Consider the following 25,284-nt stretch of genomic DNA (forward strand, 5'->3'; position numbering starts at 1 on the left):
CTGGAAGGAATGGAGAGGAGGGAGGGATCTCAAGAATGTGGCTCAAGCTTCAAGGTTTTACTACAAAGATTCCCTTCAAATGAAGGACTGTAGGAACTACTATGGTAGGGCAAGTCCTACCTACCTAATAAATGCCATCGGGTTCCTTACTGGAGGATGGGCTAGGAGGCTGCCAATCTCTCTCTTTGGAAATAGGAAAGAAAGGATCTACAAGACAATATCATGCCAAATTTCTTTCCCTCTTCTACATTTTATCTATCTACCTCCTCTAACATAGACAAGTTATATTAGATAGTGTTGGAGCACTGATTGTAATGGGTTCTCAATGTACATTAAATAGTTACAATGAACATTTGTTATTTTTAATAAAAGCTACAGGATCCAAGTGCAAAGACACATAGTAAGCTATAATACCAATAAACATTTGTATAGAGGAAGCAGTATGAAAAATATTAACAAGAATATCAATCAACGATCATTTTTTTTTGGTAGGGCAATGAGGGTTAAGTGACTTGCTCAGGGTCACACAGCTAGTAAGTGTCAAGTGTCTGAGGCTGGATTTGAATTCAGGTCCTCCTAAATCCAGGGCCTGTGCTTTATCCACTGCACCACCTAGCTACCCCTTTAGCTGGGATTTAAAGGAAGCCAGGAAAGCTAGAAAATGAGATAAGAAGGGAGAGAATTGTAGGCACAGGAGACAGACGATGAAAAAATCCAGTGTTGGGAGATAGAGTGTCTTTTGTAGAAAAGAGAGATTTTTCAGTATTTGAAGGGGTCGGGGGGGGGGGGGGAGAAAGGAGAACAAGCTTTTATATAGCACCTACTACTTGCAAAGTGTTGTGCTAAGTGCTTTACAAATATTATCTTCTTCAAATGGTGCAGACTGCTACCAATCCATGATTTCTCATTCTGTATTACTCTTGTTCATATATTCCTATAAATTATCCATAGGGGTTCTACCTACCATATTAAAAACAAAAAACCTCTAGGTCTTTTAACATTACTTAGGTAACTGTGCAACATTCAGTTATCCCTTGTAGGATTCCCTACAAGAATGGTCTTGTTTCTTTTTTTAAGATTTTTTTTTTTTAAGTGAGGTAACTGGGGTTAAGTGACTTGCCCAGGGTCACACAGCTAGTAAGTGTTAAGTGTCTGAGGGCGGATTTGAACTCAGGTACTCCTGACTCCAGGGCCGGTGCTCTATCCATTGCGCCACCTAGCTGCCCCCGGTCTTGTTTCTTTTTGAATCACAAGCTGCTTAATTTTTTTACACTATTTCTTACACATGGATCATTTATCATTGGTAAAACTTTGCAGCTTCTTTAGGCTTACCATATATCTCTATTTCCCTTTGTGTCATATGCTAGTCTGATTCTTCAAAGACTGTAATATTCCAAGATTCGCTAACATATAGCATTACCAGAAGAATCCTGGTGTTAAAAAAGATGGATTTTTGTTTCATGAGACATGCTGGGATGGGTAAAAGCACTATATTTTCCTCTTGCTGCATTTTAGCCTACTCTTTTCCTCTTAAGCAAACCTAGGCCCTGTTTAGCATCCATTTGAAGTATCGATCCAAGATAAACGTACTAATAAACTAGCTCTAATGTACTAATGAACTTTTACGCCAAACTCTTCTAAGTGACTGTAGCTCTCATTTACAAAGAAGCATGTAAGGGACTTCACAATCTACAGGAAATCCCTCCTGAATTTGGACTCTGAAGGACTTCCTCTAGATGGTGGCAAACACTTCAGTTGAACAAACATCGTGTTTTTATGCTTCATTTGATATGAAGAATCAAATAAGAATGAAATATTTATAACAGCACTTTTTGTGAAAGCAAAGAACTGGAGACAACAAAGGCCATCAAATGACGAATGACTAAACAAATTGTGGTATATGGATATAATGAAATATTACTGTGATATAAAACAACATGTTGAATACAGAGAAACATGTAAAGATTTATATGAAATTATACAAAGCAAAGCCAGGAAAATAACATATACAATGACCACAACAATGTAAACAGAAAGAATAATCACCACAAAAAAAAATGAAATTGAATACTGTGAAATTATGAAGAAATTTGTCCCCAAAGAAAAGATATAAGAAAACACACCTTCCCCATCCTTTAGAAGAAGTGGAATTCATATTATATCTTATTATTTTCAATGTTTTAATGAAATTTTTTGCCTTTTGTCTTTTAAAAAAAAATTTGTTATAAATGATAGCTTTCTGGGTGGAGAGAGGAGGATAGATACAGATAGAAACATAAGCAATATAAAAACAAAATATATTAACAAAAATATATTCTTTTTTTTAAAAATCAAAGAAATATTCAAGTTTTCTCTATGATTTTATCTAACACACTCTGGACGATCTCAAGATATATAAAGGGGAGAAAACTTATGGATCTCTTTAAAGTAAAATTTTGCTCTATTAAAATTTATAATGCATAGAAGGGAAGGTAAAAAATCACAAGCAGAACAGTTTTGAAATTTGTATTTTTTATATATTTTAAAAGAAATATAAATAGCATATATTATATATCCACAGTTACTTGTACAATCCTTTTCTGAGCTACCCTGTCTGTGGAATACTCATTTTATTTGGCAATGAAATAAAAATAGTAAGATTTTGATCTTCTATACCTTTCTGTCAGCTGTACAATTATGAAGATGTGGTTTGCTATAGAATTTCAATTGTGAAAAGCTAGTTGTTTCCTTCTCATCTTTTCATCAACTATATCCTTGATATATCATGTACATCATTCTCATTAAAATTTTACAAGATGAGAAAATAGTTAATAATTCTTGATTTACCATCAATCACCTTTTTGGAATGGTAATGCCAACTGTGGTTTAACCAGTTATTCAGTATACTGCCCAGCTTCAAGCACTCTGAGACTCCATTCCACAATGTCTTCAGAACCAATTTCTTCTGTGTATATTTGGTCAGGTCCAGCTACTATTCCTATTTTTATCTTTCCATTTTTTAATATAACACACTGGAAATCTAGATGCTATATTCCCAATGTGTTTTTCTACCATCATTGATGAAAAGAATTTGTTACAAAAATGCCAATAGATTTGTTCAGTTGTTGATCAATTACTTCTTTTTCTAATTTTCATTTTCAAATGCTCTTGAGATGATCTGGTTTTCTGCTACTTTTTTCTCTATACCATCCCCACGCCCCCTCATACTATCACCATCATCCTCTCAGCTCTTACAAATTAGCAAATATTTTAATCCAGTTTTGATCCCAAGTCACTCTCCATTCTCCATTAGCAGTTCTGCTTGGTTAGGCTCCATGGAACTTCATGACCCCACGCTAAGCACTGGGGGCCTTCCTTCTTTCCCCACCTGCTTTTCAGTTTCCTTTTGTGTGTTGTCTTCCCTCATCAGATTGTAAGATCCTTAAGGGTAAAGACAGTCTTGTTTTTTCTTATTTGTATCCCCAGCACTTAGTATAGTACCTGACACATAGTAGGCACTTAATATATATGTCCTGAATTTAATTGAATCCTAGGAGATGAGTTTCTCCACTTGGTAAGGAGATAAGGTATTTTCTGCTTGAAGTAGTTTCTAGGTTCTTTGGTCTCCTTGTTACAGTGATTGCTTTATAACTGATATGTTAATAACTGAAAAAAGGTAGATGAACCACATAGTGAGAATTAAAGTTAGATATGCACGTGCTCCTAAGATACTGAACTCAGAAGACTTCTAGCACATTGCTTGGGTTCATTATAAATGTTTATGATAAGATGGAGACAAGAAATATACAGAATAAGGTGTGGATAGATAATCTATATGAGGGGAGAAGATATCCAGGTTGATAAAATCAGTGATCCATTTAAGTATTGAAAAAAAAGTACATTCTATTATCACATTAAAACCCTCTCAAAATATAAGATGAAGCCTTTGTTCAATGTACAGAAATATATTTTTTTTAAAAAACACAATATTAATACTTGAAGTAGAAATATACTTTACCAATGCAAGGACAGTTTTTTCTAATTTTAATCCCATCTCTGTTCTAGTTGGGAGGAATCCCATTAAGCTAGTAATTTCATGGAGTGTGTAGATTTCAGGATACTTTTTCACTTGTTCAATTGAAGCAATTAAAAATTGCTATAAGAAAAAGAAAGAAGAATCATTATGCATAGTATTTGTCTAACAATGTCACAAAGATAATTCTACTTCTATAATTATTTTAGGTCTAAAAAAAAAAGCAAAATATGGGCATAACTAAACACCATTCCAAAGTAAGACATAATAAATTTGTAAATAATCATATAATTTAGAAACCACTATCCATATTCTGAATATTCTTAATTTGTTTATTTCTAATTTCTCATTATAAAGAAGATAATTTTTTAGCTCAATTGCTTAAAATACTCAATAAAACTAAAATAAACAAGCATATAAAAATCTAAAACAAACAGAAAACTCTTATCCAGACTGCTGATGAAATCAAATGCAAAATGATTGTAATAGATCTTTTCACTGGCTACTGAGACAATTAGAGAAATTAATGGAATTTAAATTGTTTAACTTAAAAAGATAACAAAACACCATGAAGTGATTTGAACACCTTAAAATTATGTTACTCAAATTATCAAAAACAAGGAAGATGAATTTTTTTAAATTAAAAAAAATTTTCCCCCAATTATATGTAAAAGCAATTTTTAACATTCATCTTTTAAAAATTTTGAGTTCTAAATTCTTCTCCTCCTTCCCTCTCCTCACCTCTCATTGAGAAGGCAAGCAATATGATATAGGTTATACATATGTGGTCACAGATAATATTTCCACATTAGTCATGTTGTGAAAGAAAACATAACCCCCCAAAATAAAACAAAATAAAATACACCTTAAAAAAATAAAGTTAAAGAGTATGCTTCAATCTGTATTAAAACTCCATCAATTCTTTGGCTGGAGAAGGATAGCATTTTTCATCATGAGCCCTTCAGAAACATCTTAGATTACTGTATCACTGAGGATAGCTAAGTTATTCACAGTTGACCATCATATAATATTGCTTTTACTGTGTATAATGTTCTCCAGTTCTGTTCACTTCACTTTGTATCAGTTCATATAAGTTTTTCCAGGTTTTTCTAAAATCATCCTGGTCACCATTTCTTGTAGCACAACAGTATTACATCATAATCACATACAACTTGATCAGCAATTCCCCAAATGATGGTCATCCCCTCAATTTTCAATTTTTTGGCTAGGCAAGTTATATTTAATTTTAACTGCAAGGATCATTCCCCTTCCAAACTGCTTGCAAAATATTAATGAAACTTGGAAATTTAATTATAAAGAAAGTTGAAATGCACAGTTTTACTCTTAAAGTCCATATTGATTGTGGTAACAGACAAGTGATTAAGGAAACAAATAAGTTATTTTCTTTGGTAATTGAACTACCTTCTAATTTCATGACTCAATCATACTTTCTCCACCCGCTAAATATAATTTGAGAAACTTTTCAAACTTATTTTGATCAAAACAGTAGCCTGAAAAAATAAACATATGCTCTTTCTAACAGGTAGCCTTTTTCTAAGATTCTTCTTTTCATATGAACAATTCTAAAACTGAAGCTGTCCTACTCATGCAATTTCATACCTCCCCTCATCTCACATTCCTCTTAATCTAGCTTTCTGCCAACCTTCTTAACTCCTTGTGTCATTTCTAACCTAAACAGGTGAAAGGCTAATTCGTATAAATGAGATTTGGGTTTTGTTTAGTTTTTTGTTCCTGATTTTTATTGATTTTTAATTTTTATTACATCTTTTATTTCTAAATATATCCTTCCTACCTCACCTCTCTAGAAAGCCATCAGTTGTAATAATGAATAAAAGAGGGGGATAAAAAGCAGTTTAGTACATCTGAGCAACACTATGTCTGACAGTAATGGTCCCAATTCACCTCACATTCAAAGAAAAGAGGTACATTTCCTCCTCTCTTCTATGGGACATTTTTATCTTTGATGTCCCTGGTAAACACCTAATAATGGGATCTATGGGACAAAGGTTTTGGACATTTTAATCATTTTCTGAGTATTAATTCCTAATTGCTTTCCAGAAAATTTAGGCCTTTTTTTCCTAAACAACAACGTATACACATGAGAAAAGTGATTTCATCACTTAGTCTTGGCAATTCTATTGACTTTTCTTGTACTTGTTTGAAGTATTTGGAACTTGTATTACTTGGGGGTTTTTGCAGGAATATGTCAAATGTCTCTTTTTGGTTGAATGGCCAACTTCTGTTGATGATTAGGCACAGGTTTTCAGGATGTTACATGGGATTACAGCCTGATCTCTTTTTTTTTTTCATCAATGAAGAATACAATATTACTCAAATTGTGTTTCTTGATATGTCTTTCTCTTGGCTACTAGCAAAGTTTATTGTTTGTTACTGAAATTGTGAAATATAACCACTTTACACTTTGTAGTTTGAAGTTCTGGATACTTTTCTGGCAGAAATCTGTAGATTCTCTCAATATATCATTTATTGTCAATATTCAGAAATTCTAATCTAGACAATCTTTTTATATTATTTCTTGCATTGTGGAACAGAGGTTCTCTTATTTTTCATGTTCTGTCCAAGGGTAACATGACGTCACTCTCAGCCCTTCACAGTAATAGTCTTCTCTCATTAATTATTTTTTTTTGTTTTCTTTTGTTTTTTTTAGTGAGGCAGTTAGGGTTAAGTGACTTGCCCAGGGTCACACAGCTAATAAGTGTAAAGTGTCTGAGGCCGGATTTGAACTCAAGTACTCCTGACTCCAGGGCCGGTGCTCTATCCACTGCACCATCTAGCTGCCCCCCTCATTAATTATTAACCAATCACTCTGGAGAACACCTCTTCTTGGAAGGGTATATAAACTGTAAGCCCAATGCAAGGATAATCAGGCCATATGTTGGACTAGATGGCTGCTGAGATCCCTTCCAACTCTGATATTCTGTAATTTTGTGACTAACACTGCTTACAACATTTTTACCTTTACAATAGATCAAATAAAAGAAATGAGATGTCAAGACAATCTGAATTTCTGAACTGAAAATATATTTGCAAAAGCACTAAAGTAGAATAATCATGAATTACTAAAGTTGAAAGGGGCCTTACCTCAAAGGTTCTCTCATTTTACCTGAGAAAACCTTTAAGACCCGGTCAAATTACTTGTCCAAGGTCACACAAGTAGTAAGAATCAGAGACACAATTTGAAACCAGGTCTTTTGATTCTAGAGTTAGTTCTCTTTCCACTCTATTATGCTGCTTCCTACATACCAACACATTTTAGAATTTGCTGCACACTAAGGCCAAATAAATACATTTGGAATATTACTGCTTGCTATTGTTCATTTTCCATAAATGATACTATCTACAAACATTACTGTTCTTTACCTTTGTAAACAGAATTGCTTCATCTGAGAGTATATCATAATCCTGACTGCAACTCTTTGCAGCATTCTGAAGAAATTTTAAAAATTCAGCAACTTCATCACTTACACATTTTTTCATTTCCTAAAGGGGAAAGAAAAAAAAGTGGACTAAGGTATAATAACCATTTTAGTGAAAGCTCTGATAATAATTATTCAGGCTCAAATGTTATAGCAAAGCTACTTTAATATTTAGCAACACGTGGAGGATTAATGAAGTGGTTCAGCACCTTTAAAAATATCCAATGATCCATTTTAACATTCTTATTGCATTATATTCATTAAATAAGTTCTTATCCGTGTATTAATAAAAAATGAGTGAGTTCATACTTTTAACCAAATTTTTTTTCTTTTTTTTCCTTTTTTTTTTGGGGTGGCGCAATGAGGGTTAAGTGACTTGCCCAGGGTCACACAGCTAGTGTCAAGTGTCAAAGGCCAGATTTGAGCTCAGGTCCTTCTGAATCCAGGGCCGGTGCTTTATCCACTGTACCACCTAGCTGCTCCCTGACCAAATATTTTTTAACCAAATATTCTGTTTAAAATAATTTTATTATGGCAATCCAAGGGCTAGCAGGTATGGAAAATAAACAGATATCCATAAATTCACTTTATTTATTTATTTTATTTTTAGTGAGGCAATTGGGGTTAAGTGACTTGCCCAGGGTCACACAGCTAGTAAGTGTTAAGTGTCTGAGGCCAAATTTGAACTCAGGTACTCCTGATTCCAGGGCCAGTGCTCTATCCACTGTGCCATCTAGCTGCCCCCCATAAATTCACTTTAAAATCAAAATATTTAAAGATAATTTGAGTTAATAATTTCCTCAAAAAGTTCAACATCAACACTTCTTAAAGACTAAAATTCACAGTTTAAATGTAATAAGAATCTCATTCCTTTAGACTAATTTAGAATTACTTGGTAATAAAGGGGCTATTTTCAATACCTTTTAAAAAGACTACTACAAAAATAATTTAAATACTACTTATATAATAACATTTACCTGTTTTATGCTTTTCAAACACTAAAGAAACATTTATTTACATTCATTTTATTGCAAGGTCTTATCTATTTACTACTACTGGGTAAAATTCAGTTAGCATATTTTCAGTTTAAGGTGTGTCCCTGAAACAAATGGCATGGCTCATAAAATGTCCTATAACTCAGATTTTCCATTCAGTCAGTTTGGTTTCCTCCACTTATAAGCAAGCACCAACTTAATTAAACTGACTTTTCAATCAGGCTTCTGAAATCTTTTGTCTTTTTGCCATAATCATGTCCCCATTTTGCAGATGAGGAATTGAGACAAATAGAGGTTAAGTGACTTGCCCAGGGTCACACAGCTACTAAGTGTCTGAGGACACATTTGAACTCTGATCTTCCTGACTCCAGGCCTGGTGTTCTATCAACTGACCCACCTAGCTGCCTCCCAAACACAACAGACTACATCAACTTTTAAAGAAATAGTGAAAACTGTCGTTTTATTGAGTATCTATTGGGAAACATATAATCAGAAATCAGGGAACTCGGTAAAAGCCCTCTAACTCTCAAATTACTAGATCTGGCAGAAATGAGAATAAATTCAGCTTTGGATTAGAAATAAGGAGGCAAATCCTATATCAACTACTAAAAAAAAACCAGAGAGAGAAATGCAAAAATAAAGGGAAGCTCATTATATTGTATCTTAGCCATTTCCTCAGCAATTATAATTTTTTTTTTAATTTTAGTGAGGCAATTGGGGTTAAGTGACTTGCCCAGGATCACACAGCTAGTAAGTGTTAAGTGTCTGAGGCCGGATTTGAACTCAGGTACTCCTGACTCTAGGGCCGGTGCTCTATCCACTGCGCCACCTAGCTGCCCCAGCAAAGAAATCCTAGCCCTTAAAGAATATGCAAACTATTGGACTGGAAGCTCTATGAAAGCAGACACCAAAGCGCTGTCTTTGAATTCCTTAGGTACTTAGATAAGCACCTTGCACACACAATGTGCTTCAATACTTCAAAAGATCCTTTATCAGTGTGTCTTAATAGATGGTTTTATGAGTTCTATGGCCAAGAAGATCATTTATTATTTGTTGGAAATGATAAGTTTCCCTTAATTTTGTTATGCTGGTCAGCAGATGAAATGAATAGTCCATGACTCCAATCATGTCTAAAGTCCTTCCAGTTTATTAGGACTTGCCAGAATACATGACTCTCTAATGCAGCCTTAGAAAACACAGAGTCACTCCCAAGTAAAAAGAAGCATGAATCCTGAAATCATAGTTTTAGAGTAGGAAGAGCCTCAGAGATCTGAGACCAGCTATCTTATTTTACAGATAAGGAAACTGAGGCCCAGAGAAGTGATTACCTTGTCCCACAGCAAAATAGTGTCTGAGAACGGATTCACAACCAGTTCTTCCTTACTAAAGGAAAGCCCTAAAACTACTACACTAAGTCTACTATCTCTGATTAAAATGCATAATAATCTTTACATAGTGCTTTAAGATGTCCACAAGTCTTTACATGTGTTAGCTCATTTAATGTTCAAAACAACTCCAAGAAGTTGATGTTATTCTTACACCCTTTTTATGAATGAGGAAAGTGTGTTTACATGTTAAAATATGGTTAAGTTCAGCGACTTATCCAAGTTCACACACCTCATGTCTAAGGTCACATTCGACCTAAGACCTTCTAGATTTCACGTGTGCCCAACAAAGAGCTCTTGTATGAATCTGTCAGTTCAAATATTTTATGTACTATTATATTAATTAAATCTCAAAGCAACCATAAAATAGGTTAAAACAGACTATTCCCACTCATAAGGAAAATGAAGCACAGGGAATAAAATATATTTTCATGTTTGAAATACCAAAGCTCTTCCCACTCCATAACTCAACTCAAATCTTTAGTTTTAGCTATCATAAGTACTTTAGTACAAATGTTTTTAATTTTTTAAGTGGATAGTTATAAAATAAAGTTTGCCAGTAATTTTTAAGGAAACAGAAAAAATACATACCAAATACTGGAAATATTCCTTCTTATGTAACCCTAAAGTCTTGAAATTTATAGGCTTTTTTGAATATTTGTTTTGTAAATCCACATAACACTTCTGTTCTCTTTCTGAGAACCGAGAGAAATAAGGATAAGGAATTCTTGGTTCTGGGAAAGGAACAATTTCTATTGTGGTTTTAACATCCCCAATTGCTTGAACTGCTGAATTAACTGCTGGCTCATTTTCCACAGGCTTTGCTGATGCATCCAAATTTTTTCCTATAGGTCTGAAATGAGGGGAAAAAATTAATTACAATTTAGAAGTACTTGTTTTTTTTTTACCATGAAGATTAGTATTTGAAAATTAGGGCTGACAGTCATGGAGTTTCTTGATTCTGAATCACCAGGCAGAATACATCATGATTAACAGAGTAAATTCTGGAGTACCATCAAAGCTCTGCCACCTGCATCTTGCAGTTCTGGCACTTATCATGGATTAAATATTCTGCAGGACATTATTGCATTGCCAGCTTACCTTTTAGCTGATATACAGAAAAAGAAAAACAGAGATACTGGTCTTACTTATACATCATTTATTATTTTTTATGAATAAGAGAATCTTTTCACTTATTCATCTAGGTGCTATATTTATGTACACATTTAATTACAAAGCTTTAATATATATTTTTGTTTTGTTGTAAATTATCTGTAATTAAGTTCAAATTCATGTGTAAGAAAAACAAATTAGTATGATCATCAGTGGCAACTAAAAGCACATTTTGCTATGGTTGTGCAATCTGAATTGACAAAGCTATTAGAAGATTCTGAATATCAAGATCCCATGTCCTGAAACACTGAAAAAAACCTAGACTTTTGCTCTTATTCTCCCATCCCATTTTTCAAATTAAGTTGGTAGTCTTGGAGATTTCATACAAGCAAAGTAGTGTTTTTTGCACTCCTTTGTTTGGAGAAAAAAAAAATCAGTTAATTATAGCTAGGTTAGTGGGGACTTTTTTTTTAACATTAAAACGGCACCAATGATAAAGAGAAATAAATTAGTCCAGAGACTCTAACTCTGTGTATTTAATACAAAGCTAATTACTTATTCTATGATTTTTCTCAAATAATGAAGTATGTAAATGCAAGACTTTTCTTCCTGTTTATAACATGGTTCCATTCTTTGAAAATGAAAATGCCTTAATGGGAAACCTCAAATCACAGACTATCAAAAAAAATTATACCACTTGATCAGCACTGAGGCATAGAACTTAAACTTCTACCAGGTCACACTCTAAATTGATGCTTCCTGATAAATGATCTATCATTGGGGCTTCAAGTCTTCAGATCTTGGTTTGGACACAGAAAGATAAACCCTCAAAAATAAAGAGAAATGGGAGGGGAGAAAAATCTATCCAGGTCACTGGATCTGTAGAACTGACAAATGAGATCCTACTTAAGAAATCTTCACAATGCTAAGGGGTAGCTCATGAAAAAACAAAAAAACAAGAACAAAAACACAACAACAACTAGATCTCTGTCTGCTAAGAGTCCTTGGTACTTCAGGATTAGAGATTATGAGGAAGAATTATCCAGATATATTTCTGTAAAAAGGAGTGAACTCCTTTTAATAATACCTGTGTTTACTAAGCACCCCAGTATTTGGACTGAAAACAATGCATAAAAAGTTTTACCATTACATGATTAAATGGCAAAACAAATCAACCCTGCAAAAAATATTTAGCCAAAACATAAAGCAAAAATTCAAGATCTGCTGGTTTTGAAAGTTCAGATAGCTAATATGCAATTCCAATTGTTAATAAGTAAGTTATGAGTAGGGAAAGGATTCTAGGAATAGACACTAAAGCTAGACTCTAAAAATAATGCAGGTTAAAGAAGACATAGTTAAACTACTAAGCTTTCTCCAATAACTTAAAAAATAAGCATATTTTAGGTTAACAAAATGAACATTAACTGCTGATCTTGGGAGAAATGTATTACAGCAAATTGATTTCTCACAAGAAAAAGTCTTGAGAGCTATTCAAACCTAACAGTATCATGTCCACAACTCTTAACAATACTGCTTCACAGCTGTCTCTCTAAATATAAGAACATGTCTGTCCTTGTGGCACAAACTGGCAAATTTAATTAAGCTACTGCAGCAACAAGATGCTGACTCAGATATGCCAATGCAGGAATGTCAAGAAATTCTAGCAGCTTAAATTGGCTACATTCAGCAAAGAATGAAGTGGCAGCACATCAAGATCATTTCACTGTGGAGTGGCTGTCAAAATCTTCATCAGGATACAAACCAAAAGCATCTGACAGGGCTTCTCTACCCACATTTACAGCATTATATTTTATTTCAGTTGATGGTTTGAAGTTTTTTCCCTTCATTTTGTCAACTACCTATCTTCTATTCAGATGACCTATGAAAAAGAAGAGTAAATGTATATGTGTATGCAAAATTGCACTGTTTCCAGTATGTAAACTTTAAAAGTTTGGGGGATTTATTTAAAAATAAATTTATAGAATGTTCCTTCTACCCTACGTCTATAAATTCTAATTCTTAATTTTGATTGTTTTTCTGTCTGTCTGATGTAGCTTAAAATTTTCTAACATTAAGCCTCTAATCAGTTAATTTTTTCAATCTAACTTAAAACCAAAAGCTATAAATAACATTGCAGTCAGAGTTTTTAAATCTTAAAACTCTCAAAAAATATTCACATGTAAATTAAAAGAAATCTCTCATATTTAAGGAAACAAGGTTTTTTCCTGAAATTTTTGATTAAAGCTTTGGGCCTTAAGCTTATATTCTTGAAGGCAACATAATTCAAGGTAATAATTACTAAAAAAAAAAAAAAAACCCAGTTCAAGAATTGAATAAAATAATGAAGAAAATGGAAATTGCTGGTATTTTTTATTTTTTCATTGTCAACAATATTAAATTTCAACAGACCAGTTTTAAAGCAAACTAAATTGAAAACTTCACTGGGAAGATAAGATTAGAAACTGAATTAAAATTTCTGGCTATTTCCTGAAGTGTAAATAATTACAAACATAACACTTCCCACACAATGTACAATTCAACCCTTGCTTGCACTGGGAAAATATTGTCATATAATTTTCCTCCTTTTATTTTTCTAAGCTATGAGGAAAAAAAATCACATCAATTACTGGCTTTCTTCCATTTAGTTTATCAAATTTTGATTTTAAAGAAAAGCACATTTCGGTTCAGGTACAAAATAACAAACAAAAGAATATATAAACAACTAGAAAATATGGAGGCTAAGCACATTTATCCCATGCCACTATGAAAAAGCTGCAGTTGAAACAAAAAAGAAAACATTATTCCAGATGTATATAGCACTGTGGTGCGTTCATACCTAAAATGTTACATGTAGTTTTGTATGGCTCAAGAGAGCAATTACTGTGCTAAAGAAAATCAATTAAAATGGTCAAGGAAGTGAACACAGCATGAAGAATATTCATTGAAAGAACATTCGTAGAAAGGTAAAAGCTATTAGGGGATAAAACAAAAGTTTATACAATCAAGAAGGGCACCAGAAAGCATGGAAACAAAAGTGTGTTCATCGAATCCTAATGTACTAGGACCACAACAACAATGATGGAGTGGTATCAGAAAAAAAGCCAATATCATCCAGGAAAAAAAAAGGGTGATCACAGTAACAAATACAACAGAAAAGCCTAGACCAATGAGAAGTGAGAAAGGCCAGTGGATTTTAGCAACAAATAATCATTAGTAACTTTGGGGAGAGTAGTTTCCAAGTAGGGTAGAGAAAGAAAACTAGACTACAAGGGCTTAGGGAATGGGAAATGAGAAAATAGATACAATGAATATAGCTTTTTTTTAAAAGGCTTAGCCCGGACCATTGCAGTTGCCTAATTGTTCTTCCTCTGGCCTCACTCCTCTCCAATCTATCCTCCACATAGCTGCCAAAGTGATATTCTTAATATTACTGATATTCTGATCATGTCACTCTTCTACTCATACTCTTCTCCACACACTAGGATTAAATACAAATTCCTTGAGCTTTTAAATTCCTTCATTCTGGCTCCAATCTGCTTTTTACAAGCTTATTTCATATACAAGCTCCTTGAGGTCAGGGACAGTTCCAGTTTTTTGGTATCCCTGACACCTAGTACCCACTTTATGCCTACTGAACGACTGCCTTCACAAGGTCTATGCTCCAGACAAAGCAGCCTACTTCTCATTCCCTAGACATGATGTTTTTTCTTTGCCCCTGGGCCCTTGTACAAGGCTCTCCCCCAAACCTGAAATGCACTCCTGAAATGCACTTTCACCTCATGGAAGCCCTGGCTTCCTTCAAAGCTTGGCTGAGGTGCTACATCCAATAGGAAACCTAAACTAAGCCCCCAACATGCTCATGCACTCCCTGGAAATTAGTTTTTATCTCCTTTGTATTTAATATCTGTAACATGTCATTTCTCCCAAAAGTCCCTTGAGGAGAAGAACTATTTTGTCTTTGTATTTGCATAACTGTCCCTTTCTTGATGAATGAATATGCTGTTTTTACTTCTCTATGAAGAAAAAACATAAATATGATCAGTAGGAATTTTAAAATTAAAAAGCAATTTTACTGCCAATTTAAATAGTAGATACCTTTGTACCTTCAGGTTTTTGGTTTTTGTTATTTTTTTTTCCAGAAGACTTATAATACCCCAACTATTTAAGAAAAAAGATGGGGAATGGGCATTTTCATTGGGATTAAGTATTTAAAATATATCAATAATTACCATATAAATATTCAATTAAATGTTAAAAATTAATAAATAGTATAAATGAAATTAAACACTACAGTATTAAAGAATAAACCAAAGTTTTACCTTTTGGACAAAATAAGTAGTTCCTTTAGAGTAGGAGTCAAAGAATTTTCTTCATATTTTTCTTGCGAGAAAAATACATCCAGACCATTTTTTGGTGGAACATCCCTATGAAGCAAAGTATTTTACTTGCGTTGAACAATTCAGAGGCCTTCAGAATTAAAATATCACAAGCGAAGCTTACCCACCTATATGTATTCCCTACAGGGGAAAAAAAGCATTAACTGCACAGGATTCAAAGTGGATGTTATTTGTGCTTTTAAATGTTTGTTTTGCTAAGATATATATTCTGTGCAATTAAATATAAATAAAAACTATTGATGGAGTGTTGCTTAAGGGTGGTTTTCTCAAGTTTTTTGGTATGTGTTTTTTTCAGGAGGGGTATACCACTTTTAAAAAGAAAAAGTTCCTAAACGATACCTACCCAAAGTACTTCTATTAATCCTAGGATTATATTTTTCCCATCTTAGCAAGTGAGAATGGTGATGTTAACAATCAAGTCAGGAAGGTCAAGTGCTTTGTTCAAAGTCACACCAATTATTGAATGGAGAACCTGGGATCAGTACCCAGGGCTTCTGATTTCTAATTCAGAACTCCTTCCACCAAACCACTCTATATCTCTAGACAATAAGTGTAAAAGCACTAAGTGTAAAGATTACTATTAAAATGTCAAAGAAATTTACCTTTACTCAAAATTTACATTTGCACAGACTCTGCTCTACAAAACTGAGGTTGCTGAATTATAAGAATTTTAGACAGTTGTTAACACACAATGTTATTATACATCCCTTAATGAGGAATATATTGGCTTGGAGTAACAAGCCAAGACAAATGGTACAGAAGCTTGCATACTTTTTGTTTTTAATACTACTTCTCTTTTCTGAACAGCATAAGATGAAGGTTAAATAGACTTTCATTTTAATATTTTTATTTAAATATTAAATATTTAATAGACACAGGAAGAACCCATAAACTTTCCCCTCTAGATAATGAGCAGCCAAATAAAATAGGCTGAAGCCCAAGAAAAATTTCTGAATACTGAGGTGCAGTTATTTCTTGGGCATAACTGCCCAAGATTTCAAGCTGAGGGAATTTCGAGGGCACTCAGTACCTAGCTGACATCTTGAACTAATTTGACTTTAATTGCACCAAATTCTTCTAGACTCAAATCCTTCCTGGTTCAACCAAGATAGTTGGAGATGGCCCTTCTTTGAGAATATGATAACAGATTTAGCTCACCAGTTAAGAACTGGATTGCCCATTGACATCTTGCATAGTCTTGTTTCACTAAAATTCAAACTGCTGTTACCCTGGATTCAATGGAATTTTAGGTCCTCTAATGTCCACCTGGGAAAAAGAAAAGAGTCAGAGTCAAATATATGGGGCTAAGTATTAATATAGCAGAAAAGCCAGCTTGATATACTGAACAGAAGTAACTTGCTGAGATGTGAACATGTATCTCTGCCACATCCTCACAACACCCAACTCTTTAAAGCGAATTTGGTGATAAGAAGTTTCTTATTTTGTTGCACAGCACCATCAGAGACAAGTGAAGTCCTCTTCTGGTTATCATTATTTAGGACAAATGTATCTGTTCTCAACATCATCGGAGAATAAATAATACTGCTTTACATTTGCATGTAATGCTTAATAGTTTATAAAGCATTTTCACATACATATCTCATTTGATCTTCTCAACAATTCTGTAAAACTAATGGATGATAATGATTTTATTCTTTTTGTTGATGTGGAAACTGGGGACCACAAAGATGAAAAGATTTTCCCCACCACTAATAAGGTAAAAGAACTGAAGTTCACATGCATTTCCTGACTAAGATTCTACTACATTCACGGCCTCCTGAAAAACTTACAGAATGGATACCTACATCAAGCCTGAGGTCTTTCAGAGACAAGCATGGTACAGTTGAAATTGCATTAGTTTTGTTATTAGAGGATTTGGGTTTGAATACTGGCTTTGGTACATATAATTATCTCACTGAATCTTAATTTTCTCATTATAAAATGAGAGGGATTGGACTAACTCATCTTCAAGGTTCCTTCCAGGTCTAAATTTATCTGACCCACAAAAGTGTATTTCGGGGCAGCTAGGTGGCGCAGTGGATAGAGCACCGGTCCTGGAGTCAGGAGTACCTGAGTTCAAATCCGGCCTCAGACACTTAACACCTACTAGCTGTGTGACCCTGGGCAAGTCACTTAACCCCAATTGCCTCACTAAAAAAAAAAAAAGTGTATTTCCTCTCACAAATCATAAATTATATATTAAAGCAAGCCAGTTTAACCAGTAATTAAATTCAGTGAACAAAATCTGACTAAATCAGTAAGATACAAATTGACTAGTCCAGATAATGTGTTCCTGAATTCAGCATTCTATCTTCTGTCTCTGATCAGGTTGTTTCTCCATTTCTAGAATGTACTTGCTCCTCAACATCACGGCTTAGAATTCTTAACTTCCTTTAAAAGAGTCAGCTCAGGTTAACATTCTTTACTTCATTTAAAAACTGCTTATTAAACTTTTACTTATTATAAACATGACACTCTGCCAGCTGCTGGGAGATACATGTACAAAAATGAGACAGTACCTGCCCTCAATGAGCTAATATTCTTATTGAAATTTAGAGCTAAAAGAGATCTTCAAAGCTATTTAGTCCAACTCCCTTATTTTACAGATAAAGAAAAAGGGACCCAGAGAAGCTAACTTGGGTCTGACTCCAAATCCAGTGCTCTTTCCACTGCACATATATAGAAAAGTAAATACAAAATACATTCAAAGTAATCTGGGGGAGGAAAGGATTCTGGGAATGGGGAGAGAGATCAAAATAGGCCTCAAACAACTGCTGGCATTTGAGTTCACATTTGGTAAGTATGAGATTTTAAGAGGCTGAGGTAAGGAAGGAGTACATTCCAAGCATAAAAGGATACAGCCTCTGTGCAAGGGCATTAGAGTTGCATTAGCAATGTGAAGCCTTTTAGGATTTCCCAGCTGTCAGTGCTCTCTTTAAACTACCTTGTTTGTGCTATATATTATTCCTCACCCCTTTCCCCCAGCAGAAATCTGAGAGCAAGGGACTGTTTTTGTTTTGTGTTTGTAGCCCCAGCACAGTGGTTTGAGCATAGTATTTTGCCTACCAAATGTTTCATGAATTAATTGAATGGAAAGGTGGGTCTCACTAGAGGATTATTAAGCAGCAAAGAATTTTAGAGCTAGAATGGACCTTAGAAATAATTTAATTCAATCTCATTTTACAGATGAGAAAGCTGAGGCCTGTAAAGTTATATAACATTATCTAAAATCACCAGACTACTTAGTAGATTTCTTTGTTCCCTAACATCAGGCTGTCAGCTATCATAAGGAACTCCAAGATGTGGGTTGGAATCCTAACTCTAAAATTTAAAGGACCATGGTCATTATGCTCTGAGCTTCAGTTTCCTCATATGAAAAACAAGAATAACAACTACAACATCAAAGCCCTTCACAATACCCCCTCAGGCGTTAATGTGCCCTTCTCCCTCCCAAAATTCTCATATCTACTTTGCATGTTTTGTACATAAATATATGTACATGTTGTTTCACTTCTGTCCTAACATTCCTAGTGCTTTGCACATAGCAAAGGCTTCACAAAAATCTGTTAACAAGCCTAGTGTTAGACTCAAGTGAGAAAATATGCTTTGAAAACAAATCCATTTTATAATTTTTCATAACCAGCTATTATTACTGGTTAAATCATTAAGCTTAGAAGATCATTTTCCTAAATCAGAGAATCATACATCTGGAACTGGAAGGAACCCTAGAAGCCAACTAGTCCAACAATGTCCTTTTAATGTGGAGGAAACTAAGGGCAAGAAGTATAGTTAAAAGACTTGCCCTAGGTAACCCAAGAATCAAATATAGGAAATTTAACTCTGGTCCCAGCGACTACAGAGCCAGTCATTTCCAAGCTAACTTCCCTCATCAATAAAAACATTTAATACCAATGACCAGTGTCTACAGGAAATGCTACAGGAATTTATGACCTGAACGGGGGTCTAGGGATGATCTGGTCCAACACCAGCTCATTTTATAAATGAAGTATAACAACTCCCATTTATTTTAGCATAGTGCTTTAAGGTGTACTTTCTTTAAACATTCTGAGGCATTATTTTCCCTGCTTTATAGTTGAGGAAACTGAGGCTTAGGTCCAGGAACAGAGCTTTCTTTCTACTCCACCTTGACTTGATGGGGCTCTTTCTTCTCCCCTCCCGCACCCCCAACTCTACACTTTAAGATTCCTCTGACGCTGGATGTAAACTTATAACAATTAGATTCCACTGTTTCCCTCCCGTGGAGGGCAAGGAATGTATTCATCATTCTGAGGCCCTTTCAGCGGTCAGCACATAGTAGGTGCTTAATAAAGGGGGGAGGGCAGGTAGGAAGCTGGAAGGAGGAACTGGGTTGTGGGAAGAATGAGCAGGGAGGGGAAAAGAGCCGGCTACGGTTTGGGAGAAGAGGTTAGAAGCAGAACAGGAGCAGAGAGCGAGCGAAAGGGGCTGTGTCAACACCTGGCCGGATACAAGCCGGTGTCGCCATGTTCCCAATCTTGTCCCCACAAAGAACACAGCCGTAGTCCGGGCCCGGCCGCTGGAAACCCACAGCGTCCTGGCCGGACCACGCTTCTCCCCGGGGTCCTCCTCGTACCCTCTCTCCTCTTCTTCCGTTCGCCCGCCTACCTCGGGCACCCAGCTCCGCGGCGACGCCACCACAGCGTCACGACAGCACGACGGCCCGCCGCACGGCCCCCCCCTACCTCAGACTGCGTCCGGCGGTGCTCGCGGAGTTCCCCCTTTAAAGGGCGCGTGCGTGCCTGCGTCGCGGCCTTGCGTGATGACGTCAGGCACTTCTGAAAGTGAGGCGGGAATCTCACGACTCGTGACTGGGATCCTGGTGATGAGTCCCGAGGATCCTGCGGAGCAGTGAGGCTAGGGATCGTTAGAGATCCCCCTCCCCCATTCTCAGCAGATTCTTCTCCGGCACCCTGCGCCTAAACTCAGTTATTAGTAGTGTACTTTAAGGCAGGACCAACCCTCTTCTTCCTCCCCAATTTTAGATCGGAGAGTGCAGTTACAAAAGCACGCCACGGTTTACAAACTCTCCATTGATATCTTTGCAGAAATATCTCCTCCATCCACCCTTCCAGTGCAGAGTTAAGTTCGGAAGCCCACCCAGTGAGACTTCCCTTCTAACAGTTAAGCAGCAATCCCGTCAGACAGCCTAAGTAACTGTTGTGTACCCATGGCCTCCGACTACATTGGAAGGAAGGAAGGAAGGAAGGGAGGGAGGGAGGGAGGGAGGGAGGGGAGAGGGGGAGGAGGGAGGGAAAGCAATCTGCGTTTCTCATCTCTTTTGGGGGCCAGGATAGCTTGTTACAATTGCATAGAATTGGACTTAAATATTAGTGTTCTTTTCATATATCGAGAAGCAGCTTAGGATAGTGGACAATTCAATTCAATAAACATTTAATAAGTGCCTACTATATGTCAAGTGCTGTGTTAAGTGTGGGGGACAGAGAGAAAGGCCAGAGAGCTTACGCCAAGGTCAGAAAGACCAGAATCCAAGTCCCATTTCTGATACTGCTTTTCTTTTTTTTCTTTTCAAATTTATTTATTTTTTTACCCTGGGGCAAATTATTTGATGTCCACGTGTTCTAGAGAATTCTCAGATTCAAGTCAAATTAACAATGGTTATGGGGGCAGCTAGGTGGCTCAGTGGATAGAGCATGGGCCCTGGATTCAGGAGGACCTGAGTTCAAATCCAGCCTCAGGCACTTGACACTTACTAGCTGTGTGACCTTGGGCAAGTCACTTAACCCTCATTGCCCTGCCAAAACAAAAACCAAAACAAAAAAAGCCAATGGTTGTTCATTTCTATAATATCTTTCATCTCAGAAATTTTTGATTCTAAGGGCAATGCTTAAACTTCCCAAATTGAACTGAATTTGCTTATGCCATTTCTGATCATATTAATTCCAACTATTCTACTGCCTGATCTTGGCATTTTTCTTCTACTTTTTAAAAAAAAAATTTTTTTGTCACTGTATCCTGCTATTAGGGACTTTATTACCATGTGCTAAAGCTGTCATTGCTCTATGGGAAATGCTTTGTAACTGCACTACCCTAGGAAGTCAAGGATAGAAAGAAGGGTCCTATATATACCCAAAAAATCCACATCAGCTTTTCTTGTAGTAGCCCCAAACTATAAATAAAGCAGGGCCATGTTGATTGGGGAATGGCTGAATAAACTGTAGTATATGAATATAATGGAATATTCCTGGGCAATGGGAAAGAAGGAATTGAGAGAAACTTGGAAAGATTTGTATGAAGCAATATACAAAATAATTATAATAATACAAAGAAAGGGACTAGACCAGTGATTTCATTGGTATTGGTCATTTTCAGGTGAGAAAACTCCTTTTATCAATGAAATTTTGTACTTTCTCTGCAACATTTATTTTCATTTGCCGTGCCTAGAATTCTGTCCCTACTCAGTCTTTACCCCTTGATTTCCTTCAAGACTCTGATAAAATCTCACCTGCAAGACTAGAGCATTTTGCCACCACTCAATTAATATGCTTCCAGTTTTTTGAATCCTTGGTGGAGAACTTAGACTTTATGAGCATCTAGTTTGGAATTCAGCTTAAATCCTACTTTCTATGGGAGGCCTTTCTCCTTCCTCACTAACTTCACCAGCTGCTCTTGCCTACCCTTTCCATGTTACCTTCATCTGCTTTCTCTATATAGTTCTTTACACGTTGTCTCACTAATTAGAATATACTTCTTAAGGACGGAGATTTTTTTTTTTGCCCTTCTTTATATCCCTAGAACCTAGTACAATGCCTGGTACATAGGAAATGCTTAATAAATGCTTATTGACTGGTTGTTCTCCACTTGGAAATTATCTCATGAACTTGCAATGATCCACAAGACAGTTTATTTTTTAAAAATTAAATTGCATGTTTTGATAAGCCAAAATATACTTTCTCTCCCTCCCGCTTCCCCCCACCTGAAATTGAAAAAGAGAGAAAAAACAAAGTCCCTATAACAAATATGTACAGTCAAGTAAAACAAATTCCCATATTGGCCATGACCAAAAAAAAAAGGTGACAATCTGCATTCTGAATCCACCTCTTTGTCAGGATGGTAGGTAGTATGTTCCATCATAAGTTCTCTTGTAATCCATGGTGGGTCCTTGCATCAGTCAAAGTTCTTAAGTCTTTCAAAGTTGTTTGTTTTTTTTTTAAATATTGTTATTGCATAAATTGTTCTCCTGGTTCTGCTTACTTCATTCTTTATCAGTTCGTACCAGTCTTCCCAGGTTTCTCTGAAATCATCTCCTTCATCATTTCCTTCTTTCTTTCTTTTTTCTGGTGAGGCAGTTGGGGTTAAGTGACTTGCCCAGGGTCTCATAGCTAGTAAGTGTTAAGTGTCTGAGGCCAGATTTGAACTCAGGTCCTCCTGACTCCAGGGCCAGCTCTGTATCCACTGCACCACCTAGCTGCCCCCTCCTTCGTCATTTCTTACAGTAAAATAGTATGCCATCACATTCATATACTGTAACTTCTACAAGGTATTTTCAAAATGAGATCCAGAAATAACTCTATGCAAAGAGTTTTCAATCCAGTAACTGATTCAGAAACTATTGGGAAAATGCCAGTCAATAGTTATTCAAACCAAGCTTTTCTGCAGCAAATGAATAGTCTAAGAAAAAAATCAGAATATATTCTCTGAACTAGGAGGGCAGCTTGGTGGCACAATGGATAGCACACTGGCCCTGAAGTTGGGAAGACCTGAATTCAAATCTCACCTTGTACACTTAGTAGCTGTGTGACCCTGGGCAAGTCACTTAACCTCAACTGCCTAAATATCTGGAGCCATCTCCGGTTGTCCTGATGTATATCTTGCCAGTGGACCTAGATGGCTCTGGAAGAGAGAGTGAGGCTGGTGACTTTACACAGCCCTCCCTCACTTAAAATCCAATTCAGTGCAAGTCATGACATCATCTCTTGATGTCATGGTCCTCTTCAAGAACAAAGGACTACTATTACAAAAGGAAACTATTCTCTAGAAACAGAACAATTTTAAATGTTCCAATTGGGAAGATAGTGCTTTCTAAAATATTCAAGTTGCATTCTAGAGCTTAGGACCAATTTAGTTGGGAGAACCCAGACGTGTACATGTCATGCAAAATGTTTAACAATTATCCAAGCAGATGGAAGATAGCAATGGCAGACAGAATTAAAGGGGGATCATTTCTAAGCCATTTTTATTTGGCTTTGGACTGTACTCAGATTTGAAGGGAAAGTGCAGTTTAAGCAGGTGGAAGTAGGGATGGGTCTTAAAATAGATATCCTGGGGTAGCTAGATGGTGCAGTGGATAGACCACCAGCCCTGGAGTCAGGAGTACCTGAGTTCAAATCCGGCCTCAGACACTTAACACTTACTAGCTGTGTGACCCTGGGCAAGTCACTTAACTCCAATTGCCTCACTAAAAAAAAAAAAAAAGATACCTTACTAATTAGACTTGCATTAGTCTGCTAAAATTAGTTTACATTTTCTATAACACAGACATACATTGATAGCTAAGGGGGATGGTGGTGGCTAATTTCCTCCAAAAGGAGCAAACCATTTGGAGATTAAAGATTTTATAGGGATAATCCACCAAGTGAAGAGTTTACAGATAGATGGCTGAGAGTAGGTTGTAGTTCAATGATGACAAAATCTCCCGTCTGTGTGGAAAATGAATCCAGAAGTAGATTAAATACATAACACATGGTTTGACTTCTTAATACTGTTGAATAGCAGGAGTTAAATGAGGTGGAAGCAAAATAAATTTTTCTCTTTCCCATAACTGAAAGAAAACTGGAAGACCATAATATTAGTATAGTAATATTAACTGTCATTTATATTGCCTTTAAAGTTTGTAAAGCATTTAAATACAAATATCTATTGCAGAAAATTCACCACCCTATAAGGTGGGTACTAAAGGCACCCAATACCTAGGAAGTAGTGAGTTTAGCAATGAGCAAAAGTTATACCCAGTCAACATTGAATGGCAAAGACAAGTGAGTAGTTAGCTACTTACATGGTAGGATTTTAAGGACTTCAAGAAAGGTCCTTTGCTTTTCCTAAAGAATTCCCTCCCCTAGTCTTTCCTTGATGCTTGAACTCCTTTTTACTAGAAGTCTAAAGTAAGTGGTAAATAATCCAGGGTGAGGTAACATCGATTTAAATTTATTCACCAATCATTTATTATGTGCCAACTGTATGTCATGAACTATGTTAAATGATGAGGATACAGATATAAAGAAATTAAATACTCCCTTTTTCTCAAAGAATTTAAAAAACATTGTACTAAATGGCTAGGAAAGAGGCACCTATGATAGAAAGCTTACTACTGCTTTTTGGACCATCATTTAAGAAATACATAACAATCAGATTGTTTTTTAAAAATCAAATTGAGAAACAGAGACAGAGAGAGACAGAGAGGAGAGAATAATAAAGGTAAAGGATAGGGGAGAACCCCCCACCCCAGCCCCCAAAAAAAGGGGAAGAGTTTAGAAATGGGAGGCTATATCAGAGTGGCAAATATAACAAAAATGGAAAACATTGGATGTTAGGGGGAATGTAGGAAAGCTGGGACACTAATCCAATGTTGGTGAAGAGATCCAACCATCCTGGAAAGCAATTTGGAACTATGCCCAAAGGGCTATAGAACTGTGCATACCCTTTGATCCAGCAACACCACTGCTAGGTTTATATCCCAAAGACATCTCCAAAAAGAGAAATTCGTATACATACAAAAATATGTATAGCAGCTCTTTTTGTGGTAGCTAAAAACAGGAAATCAAAGGAATGTCCATCAATAGGGGAATGGCTAAACAAGCTGTGGTTTATGAAGGTGATGGAATATTATTGAGCTATAAGAAATGATAAGCATGATGATTTCAGAAAAGC

At 35.8% G+C, this 25,284-nt stretch overlaps 1 protein-coding gene across 2 annotated transcripts in view; it reads right to left on the minus strand.

Moving 5' to 3' along the window:
• ICE2 (interactor of little elongation complex ELL subunit 2) overlaps nucleotides 1-20,064 on the minus strand; it is a 54,955-nt gene extending 34,891 nt beyond the window's left edge. Inside the window, exons 1-6 of one of the 2 annotated variants that reach the window (XM_043989967.1) lie at nucleotides 19,973-20,064; nucleotides 16,519-16,626; nucleotides 15,283-15,387; nucleotides 10,442-10,703; nucleotides 7,415-7,534; nucleotides 3,998-4,135 (exon numbers count right to left, since the gene is read on the minus strand). In XM_043989967.1, coding sequence (XP_043845902.1) covers nucleotides 3,998-4,135; nucleotides 7,415-7,534; nucleotides 10,442-10,703; nucleotides 15,283-15,387; nucleotides 16,519-16,547 — 654 coding nt within the window. In that variant the 5' untranslated portion in view covers nucleotides 16,548-16,626; nucleotides 19,973-20,064. The other variant, XM_043989968.1, reaches the window with a different exon arrangement.
• Nucleotides 20,065-25,284: the final 5,220 nt, after the last annotated feature.

The sequence above is a fragment of the Dromiciops gliroides genome, chromosome 2 (assembly GCF_019393635.1).
Source record: "Dromiciops gliroides isolate mDroGli1 chromosome 2, mDroGli1.pri, whole genome shotgun sequence".
Taxonomy (NCBI): domain Eukaryota; kingdom Metazoa; phylum Chordata; class Mammalia; order Microbiotheria; family Microbiotheriidae; genus Dromiciops; species Dromiciops gliroides.